This window comes from Erinaceus europaeus, chromosome 1, assembly GCF_950295315.1.
Source record: "Erinaceus europaeus chromosome 1, mEriEur2.1, whole genome shotgun sequence".
Taxonomy (NCBI): Eukaryota; Metazoa; Chordata; class Mammalia; order Eulipotyphla; family Erinaceidae; genus Erinaceus; species Erinaceus europaeus.
In genome coordinates, this window is record NC_080162.1 from 52,350,747 (window position 1) to 52,369,467 (window position 18,721).

Here is an 18,721-nt window from a genome sequence, read left to right on the forward strand (position 1 = left end):
CCGCCAACACATGACAGGCAAATCAGAAGCAGGAATGGCAAGTAGGCATTAAGAAAGTTCTGTCCTTGGAGTCTGTGTATCAGGTTCTTCAGATCGCATTGAGTGACATCTAGGGTTTCGGGGGGTGTGTCACTGTAGTTGTGCCGTCTAGTGGGTGACGTCAGGGTGTGCAGGGGTTCAGATGGTTTTTCCGGGATTCCTGTGAAAGAAACACAAACAATCTGCTTCTCGTGGTTAATTTGAACTTGTAGCAAGTTAGAGGTTTATTATAGTTGATACCTCGATGATTATAATTGGTTTAAATATCTTTATGATTTTATTTAAAGGTCATCTAATGTGACCTCCTATAGCAGTCTCTACAACAGGATCTTGAGACCAATTTTAGTTAAAATATGTATTTTAGGGAGTCGGGCTGTAGCGCAGCGGGTTAAGCGCAGGTGGTGCAAAGCACAAGGACCGGCATAAGGATCCCGGTTCAAACCCCAGCTCCCCACCTGCAGGGGAGTCGCTTCACAGGCGGTGAAGCAGGTCTGCAGGTGTCTATCTTTCTCTCCTCTTCTCTGTCTTCCCCTCCTCTCTCCATTTCTCTCTGTCCTATCCAACAACGACAACAACAATAATAACTACAACAATAAAACACCAAGGGCAACAAAAGGGAATAAATAAATAAAATAAATATTTTTAAAATGCATTTTAAACAGACTCAAATTGCTTAGAGAGTTAACGCATTTTCATGACAATGATTTTAATATTTACAGTGCCAGATTGATGCTAGATCTGTTGTGGATTAATTTCCACAAGATAGTTTACAGGGCCCTTTTGGGGGCCTTCCAAAGGTGTCCTGTATAGAGAATTTATATTTTAGTTTTGGGAATGTATAGTCATGTTAAACATTTAGACTTTTACCTTAAATAGTTACCTTAGCAAATTAATTTTTACCTTGTCTGGTAATAATGTAGCTGTAGGGTTACACTTTTGACTGTTAAGTTAGTGTTACCAAACTCGAGACATATCCATAAACATTTAGTTATAACACACTGGAGGAAAAAGAACTTTTGTTATAAAAACATATCATTTAAAAAACAAATTTATATCTGTCATTATTCACACAGTTTAAGACTAAACACTTACATATATACCAAAACTATATATAAAAATCAAAAGAGGGAGAAAAACAAAAATTTTGGAATGTTTCTGGACATCTCCAGAAACTTTGGCTGCGTCCAGCATTTTTATATAAAGCCAATTACCTTTTAGAGTACTCTGAGTAGATGGGTCATGCAAAAAAAATTTTTTTGTCATTCAACACACTCACTCACAAAACACAACTGGCCAGTTATAACATAAGACATTCAGGGAAAGGGTAGGAGAAAGGTCTCTGTAAGCCAGATTTTGTAGGTTCAGCCATGTCGTATTATGGGTCCTGGGATGTATCCTGCATCTGGTCCTCTTGTAGTATTTCTTGTTCTTCAGGGATAACAGCGCCATCCTGCGGGTATTGTCGGACATGGCGGGCAGGAACCCAGACAGGTTTAGAGAAATTTTGAGGGAAAACGCATGCAAAACCCCTTCCCATTGTCAATAGGGGGTCAGGCCCTTTCCAAATTTTATCGAGTGGGTCTTTCCATTTGACCTTAATGGATGGGAGGGTAGATGGTGTTTTCCAGTGAAGAATAATAGGGGGTAAGTCCAAGTTATTGTAAATATTAAAGAGATTTGACGTAGTTAAGGCTTTTTCTAGCTGGATATTCGGGGGGTACATTCCTCCTTTAACTTTATTTAATTGAGCTTTAAGGGTTTGATGGGCCCTCTCGACAATGCCTTGTTCTTGTGGATTATAGGGAATGTCTGTGGTATGAGTAATGTTCCAGAGGAAACAAAAATCTTTAAATTGTTTGCTGGTAAATGCCGGTCCATGGTCAGTTTTAAGTTGAAGAGGTAAGCCCATCACAACAAAATAGGAGAGCATATGGCTTACAAGCTTTTTAGCGCTTTCTCCTGTCTGAGCTGTAGCCCACACAAATTTAGAAAAGGTATCAACTGAGACAAACACATATTTTTGTTTGCCAAAGTTTGGTATGTGGGTGACACCAATTTGCCAAATAGCATTAGCTTTTAAACCTTGGGGGTTAACCCCAAGGGTCTGGATAGCAGGTGTCTTTATGAGACTTGCACAAGAAGAGCATGTAGCGAGGATATGTTTTAACTGTGGTACAAGAACATCAGGAAATCGAGCTCGAAGGCCTTTAAGATTAACATGGGTTAGAGAATGAAAATTAGCAGGATCAGAGACAGAGACTGGGAAAGTTCCTGTGGCATGGCTGACATTCCCCATCGAGAGAGACGTACAACAATTCACCCCTTGGCAATTCTTCAATGGACATCTGCTTTGGACTTCTATCGGACTCACTGGTACACCTCGGGACACTTTGAACAAAACTAGTGGCTTCCCTTTATGCTGCTGGGTTTCTCAAACACTGACTGCAGCCATGCCTTGGGACTCTAGGCCTCACCCTCCCCCCATGATAAAAATGCCTGTTGAGGCAAGTACGCCCCCCAGAGGCAGGAAATTTTTTTTAAGCTGATAAAATTTTGCCCACAGAGGCAAAAAATGGCCCCCTCAGGTCTTCCCTTGGCAGCACACTGGTTCTTGTTCCTCGCTTACATGTTTCTCCATGTTTGTGCCAGTTTCTTTTTTTTGAAAATGCCTGTACGATATAGGTTTCTGTTCAGCCCACACCCCTGATACTGTGGTCATTTAGTTAAAAAGAAAAGGGGGAATATGTTGGTATTCTTTGTGTTGGTTTGGCCCCCTTCCCCCTACCTCTGAGAGAAATGGTTTGGCCCTTGCTACTTTCACACCCCTCTTTCTCCCCGCCCCGTATGCTAAGGACGTCCAGAGTCCCAGCAGCAGCAGCGGAGAAAGAATGATGGGGAAGCACATGGTGTGGTGATTTGCCCGTTGGTGAATAAAGATTAAACTGAAGCTTCTCAGCCAGCCATGTGTCCTCGAGTCTCTGTCTCTGTCTACCACCATGATGCTAGCCTGGCCTGCTGGTGTCCCCGAATTTTAACAACACCTTATGAATTATAAAGTCATTACTTGTCATTATCAAACATTTCATTTGTTCTTTCTGGAACTCCTGTAAGATATAGATCCCCACCCCTTTTGCCTGACATATCTTTTTTTTTTTTTTTACAAAGCACTCTTTTTTAAAATATTTATTTATTTATTTATTTATTCTATTGTTGTTTTATTGTTATAGTTATTATTCTTGTTGTTGGATAAGACAGAGAGAAATGGAGAGAGGAGAGGAAGACAGAGAGGGGGAGGGAAAGATAGACACCTGCAGACCTGCTTCACTGCCTGTAAAGCGACTCCCCTGCAGGTGGGGAGCCAGGGGCTCAAACCGGGATCCTTATGCTGGTTCTTGCGCTTTGTGCCATGTGCGCTTAACCGGCTGCACAAATCACCTGACTCCCTGACATATCTCTTAACTATGTTTTTACCAGTTTCCTTCTAAGCCATTTCTTCACCTCTATCATCCACTTCAGTATTTCTCTTTAATCCATTTGTTTTTTAAATTTTATTCACTTTAAAGTTTCTGTTTTTTCTTGTAACTATTTATTATTATGACTTTTATTTCTCTAGATTTATAATAACTAAATTTAACTATTTTACAGTTACTTTATGTGTCTATTGTCTGATGTTCTTGGGACTTCCACATTACACAGGAGTCTGAGTTGGCATTTCCCATCTATTTTTTTTGTCTAGAATCTGAACTCCTTTTAATTATTTTTTGTTGTTTTTATTTGTTTATAGAGCTATCTATAGAGAAGCCATCCTCATTGTTTACATGGAGGCTTGGAATTTAATTTATCAAGTTTCCTCATTTACCATGAAGCCACACTGCCCAAGTATAAACTCTGTGGAGATGTTAATTTGTATGGTATTAGTTTCAATTTTGTTTTGAGTGCAGTTCATACTATCCCCATGGGTGTTAATGTTAAAAGTGGACCCAGGATCTGAATCATCTAATTACTTCCAGAGCTACTACTCAATGCCTCTTTCTTCTTTTCCAACTTCACCCCTCTAATTATACTTTCCTATTTTATTTTATTCAGCATTTAAATATTTTAGCATTAGATTAAGACATCATAGGTTCATCAACTACTTTTTTTCAATATTAATTTTTATTAGTGATTTAATAATGACTGACAAGATTGTGGGATAAGAGGGGTACAATTCCATATAGTTCCCACCACTAGAGTTTTATAACCTCCCACCCCCTTTAGAAGTTTCCCTATTCTTTATCCTTCTGGAAGTATGGACCAAAAATCTTTATGAAGGGTAGAGAGTGGAAGGTCTGGCTTCTGTAATTGTTTCTCTGCTGGACATGGGTGGTGACAGGTCGATCCATACCTGCAGCCTGTTTCTATCTTTCCCTAGTGGGGTACATTGGTAAGGTCATCTGCCTAGGGAAGTCAGGTTGGCATCATGATAACTTCTGCAATTTGATGGCTGGAAAGCATTAAGATGTAAAGTAGAGGTAGTAGCACACTAGGTTAAGTGCACATAGTACAAAGTGCAAGGAGCCATACAAGGATCCCACTTGGAGCCCCGGGTCTCCACCAGCAGGATTGTGCTTCACAAGCAGTGAAGTAGGTCTGCAGAAGTCTGTCTCTTTCCGTCTCTATCTTTCCCTCCTCTCCCAATATCTCTTTCTCCTATCCAATAAAGTAGAAAAATTAGCTGCCAGGAGCAGTGGATTGGTAGTGCCAGAGGCAAAAAAAAAAAAAAAAGGTTGTAAAGCAGAACAAGTTGTTTAATGATCAGGAACCTAAAGCCAAGAGTGTAACAGGTGAAATTTGGGGTCTTCTTTATGGAAGAAGCTATGAATTCTATTTTAGGAATATCCCAAAGGGCCCATGACTTTACTAATTTTTGCCTGAGCCCTACTGCTAACATGAAGGTGGGCTAAGAATATTGTTTGGCAAAATCATGTAAGCCAATATTGCTTTTTAAATTAAAACCAAAACCAGTGGTTCAGGTCCTAGAATATGATGGCAGAGGACCTAGTGGGGGTTGTATTGTTATGTGGAAAATTGGGAAATGCTTTGCATGTACAAACTAATGTATTTACTGTTAACTGTAAATCATTAATCCCCCAGGAAAGAAATAATAAGAAGCCAAAACCAGTACTTGATTGTGTGCACATGGGTTCAATCCCCAGCTCTCTGCCTGCAAGAGGGAAGCTTCACAAGCAGTGAAACAATGTTGCAGGTGTCTATCTCCCTGTCCCCTCTTAATTTCTCTGTCTCTATCCAAAAAATAAATATTAAAAATAAATATATTAAAAAAACCAAAACTAGTAATAATAGCATTTATGACTAATTTTAGCAGAAGTTGACTTTACTTTTTTTATTTGCTATTCAATATTGATTTATAAAATTAAATGTCAGATAGGGTATAATTCCCAACCGTTCCTACTATCGGAGTTCTGAATTACAAGTCCCTTCATTGCAAACCACCATAGTTCTCCCAAGATTGCAGACATGGGTTAACTGTCATCTCTACAACTACCTGTCTATATTTGTACATAGTTACCCCCTTGTTTCTTCCAGGTCCAGTCCTCTATTCATTCCCCTCAAAGCCACACATAACCCTATTACTACATCCAAATCTCTCTTTTTTGTTCTCTCTCTCTCTCTCTTTCTCTGGGGCCTGATGGAGTTGGAGTTCAGAGCCCTATTATCTTATTCCTCCTATTATTTCTCCCCCACTGGGAATATGGATCAAAGTTGTTTTGGGGATTTAGAAGGTAGGAGTTCTGGCTTTTGGAATTGCTTCTCCACTGGATTTGGCACTGGCAGGTCAATCCATACCCCCAGCCTGTTTCTGTCTTTCCCTGGTGGTGTAGGGCTCTGGAGAGGTGAGATTCCAGTACACACTGGTGAAGTTGTCTTCCCAGAGAAGTCAGGGTGGAATCACGGTAGCACCTGCAAGTTGGTTCGACATTACTTTTTAAATATTTGTTATTTTTTAAAAAGCAGATATGGAGAGAAAGATAATCAGAGAGAATAGAGAACTACTCAGCTCTGTTGTACGGTGGTGCTGGGAAGTAAACCCGGAACCTCATGCATGAAAATATTTTGTATAGCCAGTATGCTATTTCCCAACCCCTGGACTAGACGTTATTAAAGTCAGTTTCTACTGAGAGAAAGAAAATGAAGGATAATGTTTGCAAATATTTATTGTCTCTACTAGTGTCCTATCTTTGTAGGAACTTCCCAATTTCACATTCAGATTGGGCTGTGGGAAGTATAATGCTTATTTATTTGCTTATATGCTTGTCTAGTTGATTTTCCATAAGGTCTTTGCTGCAGATATTTTTCTTGGTGTTTTTTTTTTTTCTACATAATATCTACAAGGCACTTTTTCTGTAGAACATGAAATAATTGACAGGTACAACATTTTGGTTTCAACTAATATATCAATACTATTTTTTATTTATAGTACTCAATTTTTTTTAGTAATTTGTTATGAAACTTTTCAAAGACTTTAATGGGCATGGTGACCTATCATGAGTAGAATTTCCTATATTTATTTGACCATGTACAATTTCCTGTCTCAAAATATCTCTTGAGATTTCTTCCCTTCTGGGAAGCAGTGTGGATAACTGGAACATGGGCAGCAGCTGTCAGTAACCCTTGTAACTCTTGACCACATCCCATGGTTTCTGGTTAAATATGAGAGAGCACTGAATCAATAAATATCGTTTCAATGTTTTCCAGTCCTATTGTTAGAATAATTAAAGAAGCTTTGTTGCAAACAAAAAATACAGTTGCAGAATTTTCTAGACAGGCCAGTTCTCAGAAATGCAATGCTCCTGAAGAGAAATGTTTCAATTGGTTGGCAGTGACAGCTGTTAGGACCTCCCCCCATCCCAGGGGAAGGAGTATCCCACTAGCACTCTAATACCGCCATACAGAGATTGAATTAATGTTTAGTTTTGGATAAAATATTAGATTGGACTGATTTGTCATTTCATATTAACAGTGGGACTGTTTATTCTTTTTTTAGGGACAGGATAAAAAAAATGGCATTACTCTCTTCTCCAAGAGGAACAGTAGAGTTGGTTTATTGCCGAAGAACAGAATCACAGGATATTTATTGTATACAAAAGCTCATTAGAAAGTTTACCCAGAAGCTGTTTGGGAAGTTAAATGTCATCTACCTTCTGTGAGTACACAGCTAAGTAAGCTTAAGAATGTTTTATTAGTTTTATCACACTCCGTGAATTAATCCCACTTTTTTGTCTTTATGGAGCTTACAGAGAAGAAATGGTTTTCTTGTTTTCTTATGTCTTAGTTGTGGTTTTTGAGTATTAATCCTGATCAGGATTTACCAAGTTTTCTGGCTCTACCAGTCAGTACTTTCTAGCAATTGTAGAGATTTTTTCAATCATAGGAATTGGGAGAGTCAAAGTTTGAAGAGACACTGATTTGGAGCTTTCTAGATGTTGAAAGTTACTGAGTTTTAGATCCCAAAAACTCAGTCAATCCCAGATCAAGAAAACACCAAAGTTAAAGAGCAGAGCTGAAAAATAGAGAGAAAATACAAATTATTTGCCAAGACTAGACTAACATGATTTTCCTAGCAGTTGTAGCCAGAAGATAGTGGGTTATCATCAATATTGGAGAGAAAGTTATATTAATATAGAATTGTAGACCCAGTAGAACAGTTAGTTTAACATGTAGGGGGAAATGAATGCATTTTTAAGTCTTATTTTATTTTTTATTATCTTTATTTATTAGATAGAGACAGCCAGAAATTGAGAGGGAAGGAGGTGATAGAGAGGGAGAGGGACAGAGAAACATCTGCAGCACTGCTTCACTACTTGCAAAGCTTCCTCCCTGCAAGTGGGGGTTAGGGGCTTGAATCTGGGTCCTTGTTCATTGTAATATGTGTGCTCGACCAAGTGTGCCACCACCTGGCCCCTCAAAGTCTTTTTTGCATATGTGAGAAAGTTTTACATGAGACAGAGAAAGGAAGAAAGACAAGTCAGACCAGCACTGTGCTGTTGGGGAGCTAGGGGTAGAACCAGGAACCGTAAGCAAGCAAATACAATATTTTGACAGTTGAGGTATTTCTCTAGTTCACCAGTAGATTCTGAATAAAGGAAATCTCTTAGAATGCATTCCATTCAGAAAGAAGAATGTCGCAACTGAAAAAACCCAAGATAGAAGAAGTAAAGTAAATAAAAATATATGATAAATCTAAGAAAACAATCTAACTTGTATAAAACAACTGACTGCTTTAAATAGCTATTGAATATAATGCTTTCAGCCTACTTTAGACACAGTTAAATTTTCAGAAGTGTAAATACATTTACATTCCCTTCAATATTCTGGAGCTCCCAATACAATGGCTACCAACCCCATGCGTACTTTCACTTTTTATATTAGGTAACTCCTAGCTCCTTGACAGGTCAACTTTGAGGCTGGCACTTATTTTTACAAATATTTTTATAAATTGGTGACATCTTTCTTCAGTGATTTTATTAACTACTGACTCAGTTACAGAGAAACAGAAATGCGTAAAACTAACCTCACCTAGAAATCCTGCAAAATTTTCTGGGAGAGACTGGGCATAGAAGATGCATAGGAAAAGGGCTAAAAGAGTTGGTGGATTCCAGATGCTACAATGCAGTGGGAGGATGGGTAGATGAGAACCACAGCTGGCTGTGGTTCAGTGAGCAGTAGACATAAAGGGAACATTAAGTTTTGTGTTATTCACACTGTTTACCAAAGCAGAAAACCTGGCAGCACTGTTGAACCAAGATTCTCATCAAATATAGTTAAATGAAATGAGTTATGACTGCACTTGGAAAATTCCCTAAACCAATTGAATAAATGAGACATTAATGAGAAGGACTGTTATTTCTCTTGCTGGATAAAATCTTTGAGCTTAATCATATTTTGTGTTAAATATAGATGTGTATGTGTGTGTGTGAGGCACATTATGTGTTTAAGTAGTCCCCTTTCGGTTTGGATTTGGCTTATAATGAATAATTTAAAATTTAGCTTTGAAAGATAAGCCTCTTCCTACCTCTGTCCTCCTCTCCCTTTGTTCTGCAGTGATTTTTATCTGCTTTATAGAGAACCTAATGACTAAGAGATAATAAGAAAGAGAAATTATACATGCAAAAGAATAATGCTACCAAATGTACTTTTTTGCTATAAGCCATTTGGAGACTGCCTTATATTTTCCCAGTGAAACAAAGTTATCTGTGACTGGCTTCCCAGGCCGGCCCACAAAACCCACTTAACATATACTGTTTCTGTGGTATAGCACTGTCCTAATTACATTATAGAATCCAGGCACCATTCTAGGTTCCCATGAATAAATGCATTTTAAATTCAAATCGTCATTCCAGGAACACTTTTTTTTAATTACTTATAAAATGGAAATATTGACAAGACCATAGGATAGAAGGGGTACACTTCCACACAATTCCCACCTCTAGAACTCCGTATCCATTCTCCTGCCTTGATAGCTTCCCTATTCTTTTTAAAAAATATTTATATTTTTTATATTTATTTATTTATTTTCCCTTTTGTTGCCCTTGTTTTTTTTTATTGTTGTTGTAGTTATTGTTGTTTATGTCATCGTTGTTAGATTGGACAGAGAGAAATGGGGAAGACAGAGGGGGAGAGAAATATAGACACCTGCAGACCTGCTTTACCACCTGTGAAGTGACACCCCTGCAGGTGGAAAGCTGGGGGCTCAAACTGGGATCCTTATGCCTGTCCTTGAGCTTTGTACCACATGCACTTAACCCACTGCGCTACCGCCCAACTCTCAACTTCCCTATTCTTTTTTTTAAAAAATATTTATTTTATTTATTTATTCCCTTTTGTTGCCCTTGTTGTTTTATTGTTGTAGTTATTATTGTTGTTGTAGTTGTTGGATAGGACAGAGAGAAATGGAGAGAGGAGGGGGAGACAGGGGAGGAGACAAAGATAGACACCTGCAGACCTGCTTCACCGCCTGTGAAGCGACTCCCCTGCAGGTGGGGAGCCGGGGTTCGAACCGGGATCCTTATGCCGGTCCTTGTGCTTTGCGCCACCTGCGCTTCACCCGCTGTGCTACAGCCCGACTCCCCAGCTTCCTTATTCTTTATCCCTCTGGGAGTATGACATTATGAGGTGCAGAAGGTGGAAAGTCTGGCTTCTATAATTGCTTCCCCGCTGAACATGGGCATTGGCAGTTTGATCCATACTCCCAGCCTATCTCTCTTTTTCCCTAGTGGGGCATGGGAAAGATCCCAGTAGGGATCTGGGGAGGCAGGGCTCCAGGACACACTGGTGGGGTCATCTGCCCAGGGAAGTCAGGTTGGCATCATGGTATCATCTCGAACCTGGTGGCTAAAAAGAGTTAAGACATAAAGCAGAACAAGTTGTTGACTAATCATGAACCTAAAGGCAAGAATATTGCAGATGAAGATTTGGGGTCTTCATTTTGGAAAAGCTGGTAGGTCTATTCCAGGTATACTTCAAGGGGTCCATGACCCTACCAGTTTTTGCCTGTGCCTGACACCAAATAATGCAGGTGGACCCAGGATATTGTCTGGGGAGATGGTGTCATAGTTGGAAAAAGGACTAGGAAGCTGGATCAGGGAAGACTGTAGCTACCAAATATGGGGAAAGTATATAGATATTGTTAGCTGTAAACCCCATCAATTTGATCTGGGGCCCATAGTCAGCACAGGAGCCTGTGTAACCTCTGCATCCCTGTTAGTCTGATCTGGCATTCTGTGGTCACAGCTAAGAACATACCAGGCTGCACTAATTTCAGGACCCATTTTTCTCAGGTAGTAGGTAGAATATGTTGTCTAACCTCCCTTCAGAGAATGGAACATTCCCTACCATTGTTGATCCACATTGAGGGCAAGGTCCTATAGGGGCCCCAAAAGGGTCCATTATTGTTGTTTTCACCGGGCTGGCTTCACGGGCGGGTAACAGACGACCCGAGACTCATGGCTGGGTTGTAGGCAGTATCTCTTTATTCATGCAGGACGCAGTGCAATCTATACCAAGCTAAGCTAAACTAACAACTAACTAAAACGAACAATGTTGTCTTTATATATACTTCCCAAGTAGGGTGTGAACAGGATATGACGCAGAGAGGGTGGAGAGAAAAGTGACTGGTGAAAATTAGGGTGTGACAAGGAGAGGATCAGGGTGTGACAAGGAGAGGGGGTGGAGCAGGTGAGAATTCTACCACTAAACCACCAATGCCCTGGAGGGAAGGTGGTGCTTTATGTAAATGTAAAAGTGATTTATGTAAATAGACGGCAGTGGTTATGTAAATAGAATACAGTGGTTATGTAAATAGAATGCAGTGTTAAGCAGGGGGGATTTAAATCAAATGAAACAGAAGGGGTTTTTTAAAGCAGAATTAGAAGATACCAACATGGGGGTTGGGCGGTGGCGCAGTGGGTTAAGCGCATGTGGCGCAAAGCGCAGGGACCAGCGTAAGGATCCCGGTTCGAGCCCCCGGCTCCCCACCTGCAGGGGAGTCTCTTCACAGGCGGTGAAGCAGGTCTGCAGGTGTCTATCTTTCTCTCCCCTTCTCTGTCTTCCCCTCCTCTCTCCATTTCTCTCTGTCCTATCCAACAACGAATTGCGTCAACAAGGGCAATAATAATAACCACAACGAAGCTACAACAAGGGCAACAAAAGGGGAAAAAAAAAAAGAAAATGGCCTCCAGGAGCGGTGGATTCATGGTGCAGGCACCGAGCCCAGCAATAACCCTGGAGGAGGAAAAAAAAAAAAAAAAAGAAGATACCAACACATTATGTTGTTTCCAGGAACACTTTTTCCATGTTTCCCTGAGGGATAGAGGCTGTTGTGCCGTACGCAGTTCTTTGCCCACTTAATTTACTACCACTACCATAATCATCGATGATACGTTATGTATGATGGTAGTGGTGGTGAGTGGAGGGTGTTCTGTGCTTAGGGAGCATTCTCATCTAAAGTGGTATGAGATCTATTAGCATAAAAGCTTAGGTTATGGCTCTAGAAGCCTGGGGAAAAAAAAACAAACTAAAAACAGTTTGGGCTTTCCAATTCTATTGGGAAAAAAAATCCTCCACAAAGTACATTTAAATTTAAATCGAGAGAGAGAGAGAGAGAGAGAGAGAGAGAGGAGAAGGAGGAGTTTGGAAGAATAGATACCCACATGTTGATAACTGCTGGTTATCTTTGGGAGGTGGTACTAAGGTATGATTTTTCAAATTAGTTTTTCTTTTTGATTGTGAATGTTTTCTGATTTTTGACTTCAGTAATAATGTGTTGCTTTTGTGTAAAACTTGTCATCTTCTCACTTTCAGTAATCTGATTTTCATAATTTCTGCAGGGAAAAGGCAAACCTTGCCATTACCCTTCACAGTGACAAGGAGGAGATCATGGCCCAAGCTACCTTTGTGGACTATCCCAACTGGAATGTCACCAAGCAGGATGAGTGGGTATCTGTGTTTCGGGAGCTCGACAGTGATATCCCATGCACAGTAAGCTATCATGCACCAAGCTTATTCAAACAGCATTCATTTTATGGGAGATCTTATCTAGATGTATATGTCTTTCAGTTAGACTTAACAGTTTGATAAAAAGAAGTCTTTGACATCACAGACTTTTAAAATGAACTTCACTATTGGGAGTAGGGGTAAATCTGAGACAAGAAAATCTGAGGATGTAAACAAGGGAGATAATAGCCAGATCAATCTGGCAAAGCACAAGTCAGACTTTGGTTTGATAACTGTGAACAATAAATAAGTGATAGTGCCAGAGCACATGCCATCCAGGTCTCCAAACTCTGTGTCAGTGTCTGAAGTCTTTGATTTACTGGGAGGATGTTTGCCATCTACACATTTGCCCCCATAATAATGACCAGAGAGACTTAGATTCATGCTGCACCCTTAATTTTTGAAGTGTCTATCACTCAACTCTGACTCATTCAATGTCTTCTAGCTGTAGACACATGACAGCCTGCTGGTTAACAAGAGTCAGGCCAGCAATTCTCAGGGAGGTGGAGTCTTATTAACTGGTGCCATGTCTGAGTTGCCCAGGTATTGGGCCTGTGGGAGTCGGATCAGTGTCTCACCTCACCTCAGTTTGTAAAGAAAGCCAGAGGCTTTGACTATAGGCAGCATGTTTTCCTATCAGTGAAATTTTCCTGTATGTCTCCAGAGGCCCAGGGAATGCCAGTTGAATGTGTGGGTGAGTTTACTCCTCACATATACATGCATGCATATATGTACACCTCAGCACATTCAGCTGGATGGTGTCTTCCCCTTGTCCTCTGTGCTTTCTACCATGACGCTCAGTTATTGCCAGAAAAATTATCTCAAACTTGGAAATAGGTCATTCAGATTAGTTTAGTCTAATGCTGGTGGTACTTGAGATTGACTTTCCATTGACAGATACTTATACAGTGCTCTAAGAACAGTGATATATATCTAGATTTTTATCTATTTGTAATGTATAGGGGAAGAGAGAACGTCAAAGTTTGATGACCCTGGACAGCATTAACTATTTTGTAATCATATCCAGCAATCCTATTCTAATATCACCTTATTAAAGTGCCAGCTCCTCAATTGCTATGAATCTTTAAACATCTCACTGGTTGCCTCATTAATTGATTGGTGGAATAAATAATTCTCTGATTTATTAATTTTATATTTATATTAGGGTCATGTTTTTTTTACCTTTTAAGAAATTATAAATTTGTATCATTATCCATAAATTATTTTTCCTTTGGGCATTTTCTTGTTCTCTTGAGATTGTTTCTTTTAAGCTACTTCTTAAAACAGAATGAAGTTGGGCTCCTACAAGCCATGTATAACTATTTAGCAATTGAAATGTGACTCACCTGGAACTGAGATGTGCTATCACTATAAAATATATAGCAGATTTCAAATGGTTAATATAAAAAGGAATGCAAAACATTTAGTTCACAATTTTCACATTAATGATCTGTTAAAATAACTTGAGTACATTAGATTAAATAAAAATATTAACATAAATTTTATTTGTTCATCTTCACTTTTTTAAAATGTCTTCTAGTAATATTTTAAACTATATAAATGAGTTCCATTTGTGTCTTGAATTACTATTTCTTCTAGCTAGCACTCATGTAAGCCTTAAGGTTTAATGTTGTGATATTACCTTTTGTCTAGGGTGTCTGAAACTGAGTTAATGATTTTTATTTTAAACCTAAAGACTTAATCTTGAATTACAGTAGAGGTTCCTCTCCTCTGCTTTTTGAAAGCTCTCCTTATATCACTTTAGGTCTTTATGAAGGAGTTTTATTAGTGCCTGTTTTCCTTAACTGATGAAAATCCAAAGAAGAATTCCACCTTTACAACAGAAGGAGAAAAGTGAAAATAGTATGCACATTGCTTTTGTAGCAGCTGCTCTACAGCCAAAGCACAGGCATCTGGAGCAAAGCAGAGATGGTAGCATTGCCATGTCCCCACCCTGGAAACTACTCTATGAAGATTTTTTAAAAAAATTTTTATTCTATCATTCTGGCTTTTACTGTACGTTAATATCACTTGAGGTTTTATGTGTTATAATTTGGTGGCTATTTTTTAAAATTCTGGAAATATTTAAAAATTTACCAGAGGAAATGAATGGCAATTGCTTCTTTGCTTTACACCATCTCAGTTAACAAAAGGTTTCATAGGACCATTCCATAGCAGAAGCAACCTCTGTTTCTGATGGAAGAGATAATATGGGAGACGTATCAGTCAAATAGTAAACCAGGTAAACTTATGCCAGTCCTGTTCAGAATACAAAGGAGATATTAAGTAGGATTACTGTGGGATTGATTAAATGAGCTAAAACACAGATAGTACGTACTTTGGTGCTATTACTATTATTCCTAGTATCTAGATTTGTGGTTTCTGTCATTTTTCTTTGCTACTTTGAATTCTCAGCTCCCACTTCTCCACATCTCAAGAGTAATATTTGATTCTAACTCTGGGAATGTTGGACAAAGCAAGCCACTGGATGCATAACATGGCATTTGCCCTCCATCCTTCAAATTCATAAGAGAATCTTTCTCTCTTATCACTTGAATAGAGCGGCAGCTGCTGAGTCAAGAGCCCCAGGAAAAGGGTGATTGTCTTTCACTTGGCATAGACACCCCTAAGGGCAAGATGACTGAGTTAATAATCGATTTCACTCCCCTGCAGGCACTTCCCCGCCCACAGTCACATTATGAGGGCAGGAGTAAGGGCCAAGCATGCTAGACTCATTTATGAGTCTTGATTTCTTGAATAATTCTGAGTTAGGAGGACAGAAGGTAGCAAAGAGAGGCAGTTCAAATACTGTCAGTGTGTCTCGTCATTTAGACATAAAATATTATCCATAAATCTGGGCAACTCTGTCTGTGGCTTCCCTGAAACCTTCCCACCTGGTTTTGACATATCCAGAATGCTGACCTCACCTTTAATCATGTTCTCTTTTTTTCTGAAGCCTCTGAACACATTGTTCATGCACCTCTTTGTGGCTGTGGATGAGTATTCTGTTGGCTGCTGCAAAGAGATTATTCGGTGAGTGGCCTGGGCCTTTCTATCAGGAGGCTCGCAGTAGCATTATAGATAAGACACATCAATGAAAAAATGACACAGAGGAAACAGGATAGTTCTGAAATATTTTTTAAAGGATTGAGTTTCTCCTAGGTGTTTACTGTGCTTATAATTTATGACAATATAAGAGCACTTCCTTTGGATTTGAAGTGATTTTGCTGAAAGAAAAGCTACGTATTTCTTTAAATCCTTGATTCCTTCTGCATATACCTTAGTTACCATCTTTTGAAACAGGTAGAGTGAGGCCATTTAAAGAAATAGTTTTGAGGGAAAATAGGGAAAGAGTGAAGTGTTATAGACTTGAATCTTTCTAAAAATAGTTTTTATCAATCTTTAGAATTGTTTATTAACATGACAGACTGCAGAAGCATCCTGAATAATGTGGCTCATTGAAACATGATCTGTAAGGCTATTGAGTGGTGGTGATGCGGCTCTGACAGCCTGCACAGACATTTGGTGGTCTCAGTTTTCAAGTCACTTTGTAATGTCACACCAGACCATCCAGATGCAGGGTCAAAGGTTAATATTAGCAGAAATCTGGTGTGCTGCATGAATATGGTATCCTTTATTCTTTCTGCCTCTGTGGGACAGATAACACAGGGATTGTTTGGAATCCAAGTCAAAGTAAAGAGGGGAAAAAAATAGCCTTGAAGATATGCTTGCCTTTACAGACAGGGAGCAAGGAAGCCCATGTGGATTCCTTTTTTTTCAGTGATGACATTTGTGTCAATGAAATTCCAGCTAATGGGATTGCTATGTCATTAACATCTACCATCTCCCTTTTTTCTTGGCAGGACTGTGTTTAAAGCAGTGCCAGAACTGCACTTCATCTTCCTCATAGTGCCATCCTACATGAGCATAGGTAAAGTTGACACACCCATATCATGTCATCAGTACCTAATGCAGAAAATTCATGCTTAAAATGGTACCTTTAGGAATGGGAAATAAGAATGGCTTCCAGATTCTATTAATATGTATATTTATTTGATTGGGGAAAAAAAGCACTTTTTTTTGGTAACTTCTATTACAGTGATTTAACAGTTTACAAAATTGTAACATTTCAAGGGAATAGTTTCACATCTATATACATGTCTGTGTTAGTCACTGCACCTATCACAAAGTCCTATGTGCCCCCTTACACCCTGCTGATAAAACCACCATTATTCTCATAAAGTCTAAGAGTTTGGTTACTGTTTTCTTTTTTGAAAATGGTTTGAAAAAATTTTTAATAGAAACTACATTTTTGTTCAGAAGTTCTAAAGTTTCATTATTACAGCCTTTCATTCCATTATGAAACAAGGCTTCTTTCTCTCTTCCTTTCTCTCTCCCTCTTCCTTTATTCATTCATTCATTCATTCATTCATTGCAGTGTTATCATTGGGGCTCGGTACTTGCACTGTGAGGTCACTACTCTTGGTGGCCATTTTGTTTTCTTTCTTTTATTTGATAAGAGAGAGAAAAATTGAGAAGAAAGGGGGAGGTAGAGAAGGAAAAAGAAAGATTGACAGGCCTACTCATGAAGCTTCACTACAGGTTGGCTTGAATCCAGATGAGATTGCTTTCTTTATCTCTATACTTTAGGCTCAACTCTCATAACTGTGTTTGACCAAGTGGGGACTATTCCAAGTATGCTATATGATGAGGAATTTACTGTACATATATGTCACAGGCACAACCATAACCCTCAACTGCACATTCGAAAAGCTAGGTAAGATTGGAGGAATACTTTTTATTACCTAAACTTTATCTTGTGAGCTACCTGATAAAATAGTTTTTAAATTTTGTATTCTTACTGTAAGTGATAGTAATTGAGATAAAATCATTTGATAATGCCCATAGATATTATTTCAATTGGAGATGTTTACAGTTTTGATAATAGTTTACATGACTGAATATATGATGAGTCTCAGTTGGCAGTATGTTCCCAGCCAATTTATTCATTTACTATTTGATGGTTTCTGAAAATACATAATCCAAATAAACTCACTTGAAAGGGAATCAGCCTTTTTTTTTTTTTTTGGTTTTTCCAGTAAAACACATCTATTTTTCTGATAGTTAATCAGATTCTAATGACTCCATTGAGGAGTTTTTCAAGTTGGCATCTTCTTATTTATTTATTTATTTATTTATTTATTTATTTATTTATTTAAGAAAGGAGACATTAACAAAACTGTAGGATAGGAGGGGTACAGCTCCACACAATTCCCACCACCCGATCTCCATATCCCATCCCCTCCCCTGATAGCTTTCCCATTCTCTATCCCTCTGGGAGTATGGACCCAGGGTCATTATGGGTTACAGAAGGTGGAAGGTCTGGCTTCTGTAATTGCTTCCCTGCTGAACATAGGCATTGACTGGTCAGTCCATACTCCCAGTCTGCCTCTTTCTTTCCCTAGTAGGGTGGGTCTCTGGGGAAGCAGAGCTCCAGGACACATTGGTGGGGTCATCAGTCTAGGGAAGTCTGGTCAGCATCATGCTGGCATCTGGAACCTGGTGGCTGAAAAGAGAGCTAACATACAAAGCCAAACAAATTGTTGAACAATCATGGACCTAAAGGCTGGAATAGTGCAGATGAAGTGTTGGAGGGGGTACTCTCTGCAGACTCTTGTGTAATTCTGCTTTCAGGTATATATTTTTCCCTGGTTTATGGACACGTGTGAACATATGCTCTATCTCAGGGGACCTGGTCTACATCTAGGTTTGGGGACTTTACTGGGGAGTGGACCACCTGGAATGGAATTAGAGAATACTATGAAAGGAAAGGTCTCACCCGAGTGATGAAACTGAAGGGTTGTCATTCCACACCCGAAGTCTCTGGTCACAGTCTGAAGTGAAGCATGCTGGGGTGGCACTCACTGCGTTGATTAGGTTGCGATCAGCGGGTGCAATATTATTTGATATGAATTGAGAGAAGCATGCAGGAAAGTGGGCCCCACCCTAAGGTTCCAGGACTGGGGGAAATATAGGCTCTATAGTAGAAATGTGAGGTTCCTATTGTCTTAGGATTCAAGAAGACAATGGATAGTTATTCTTATCATCACATTATTTGGTAATTGAGTTA

The 18,721-nt window shown here is 39.2% G+C and overlaps 1 protein-coding gene across 1 annotated transcript in view; it reads left to right on the plus strand.

Annotated features, from left to right (window-relative positions):
* The window catches only part of CFAP61 (cilia and flagella associated protein 61), a 322,791-nt gene that overhangs the window by 4,270 nt on the left and 299,800 nt on the right, over window positions 1–18,721 (plus strand). Inside the window, exons 2-6 of the mRNA XM_060186112.1 lie at window positions 7,085–7,243; window positions 12,426–12,576; window positions 15,548–15,624; window positions 16,455–16,522; window positions 17,242–17,368. Coding sequence (XP_060042095.1) covers window positions 7,101–7,243; window positions 12,426–12,576; window positions 15,548–15,624; window positions 16,455–16,522; window positions 17,242–17,368 — 566 coding nt within the window. The 5' untranslated portion in view covers window positions 7,085–7,100. The remainder of the gene's footprint in view (window positions 1–7,084; window positions 7,244–12,425; window positions 12,577–15,547; window positions 15,625–16,454; window positions 16,523–17,241; window positions 17,369–18,721) is intronic.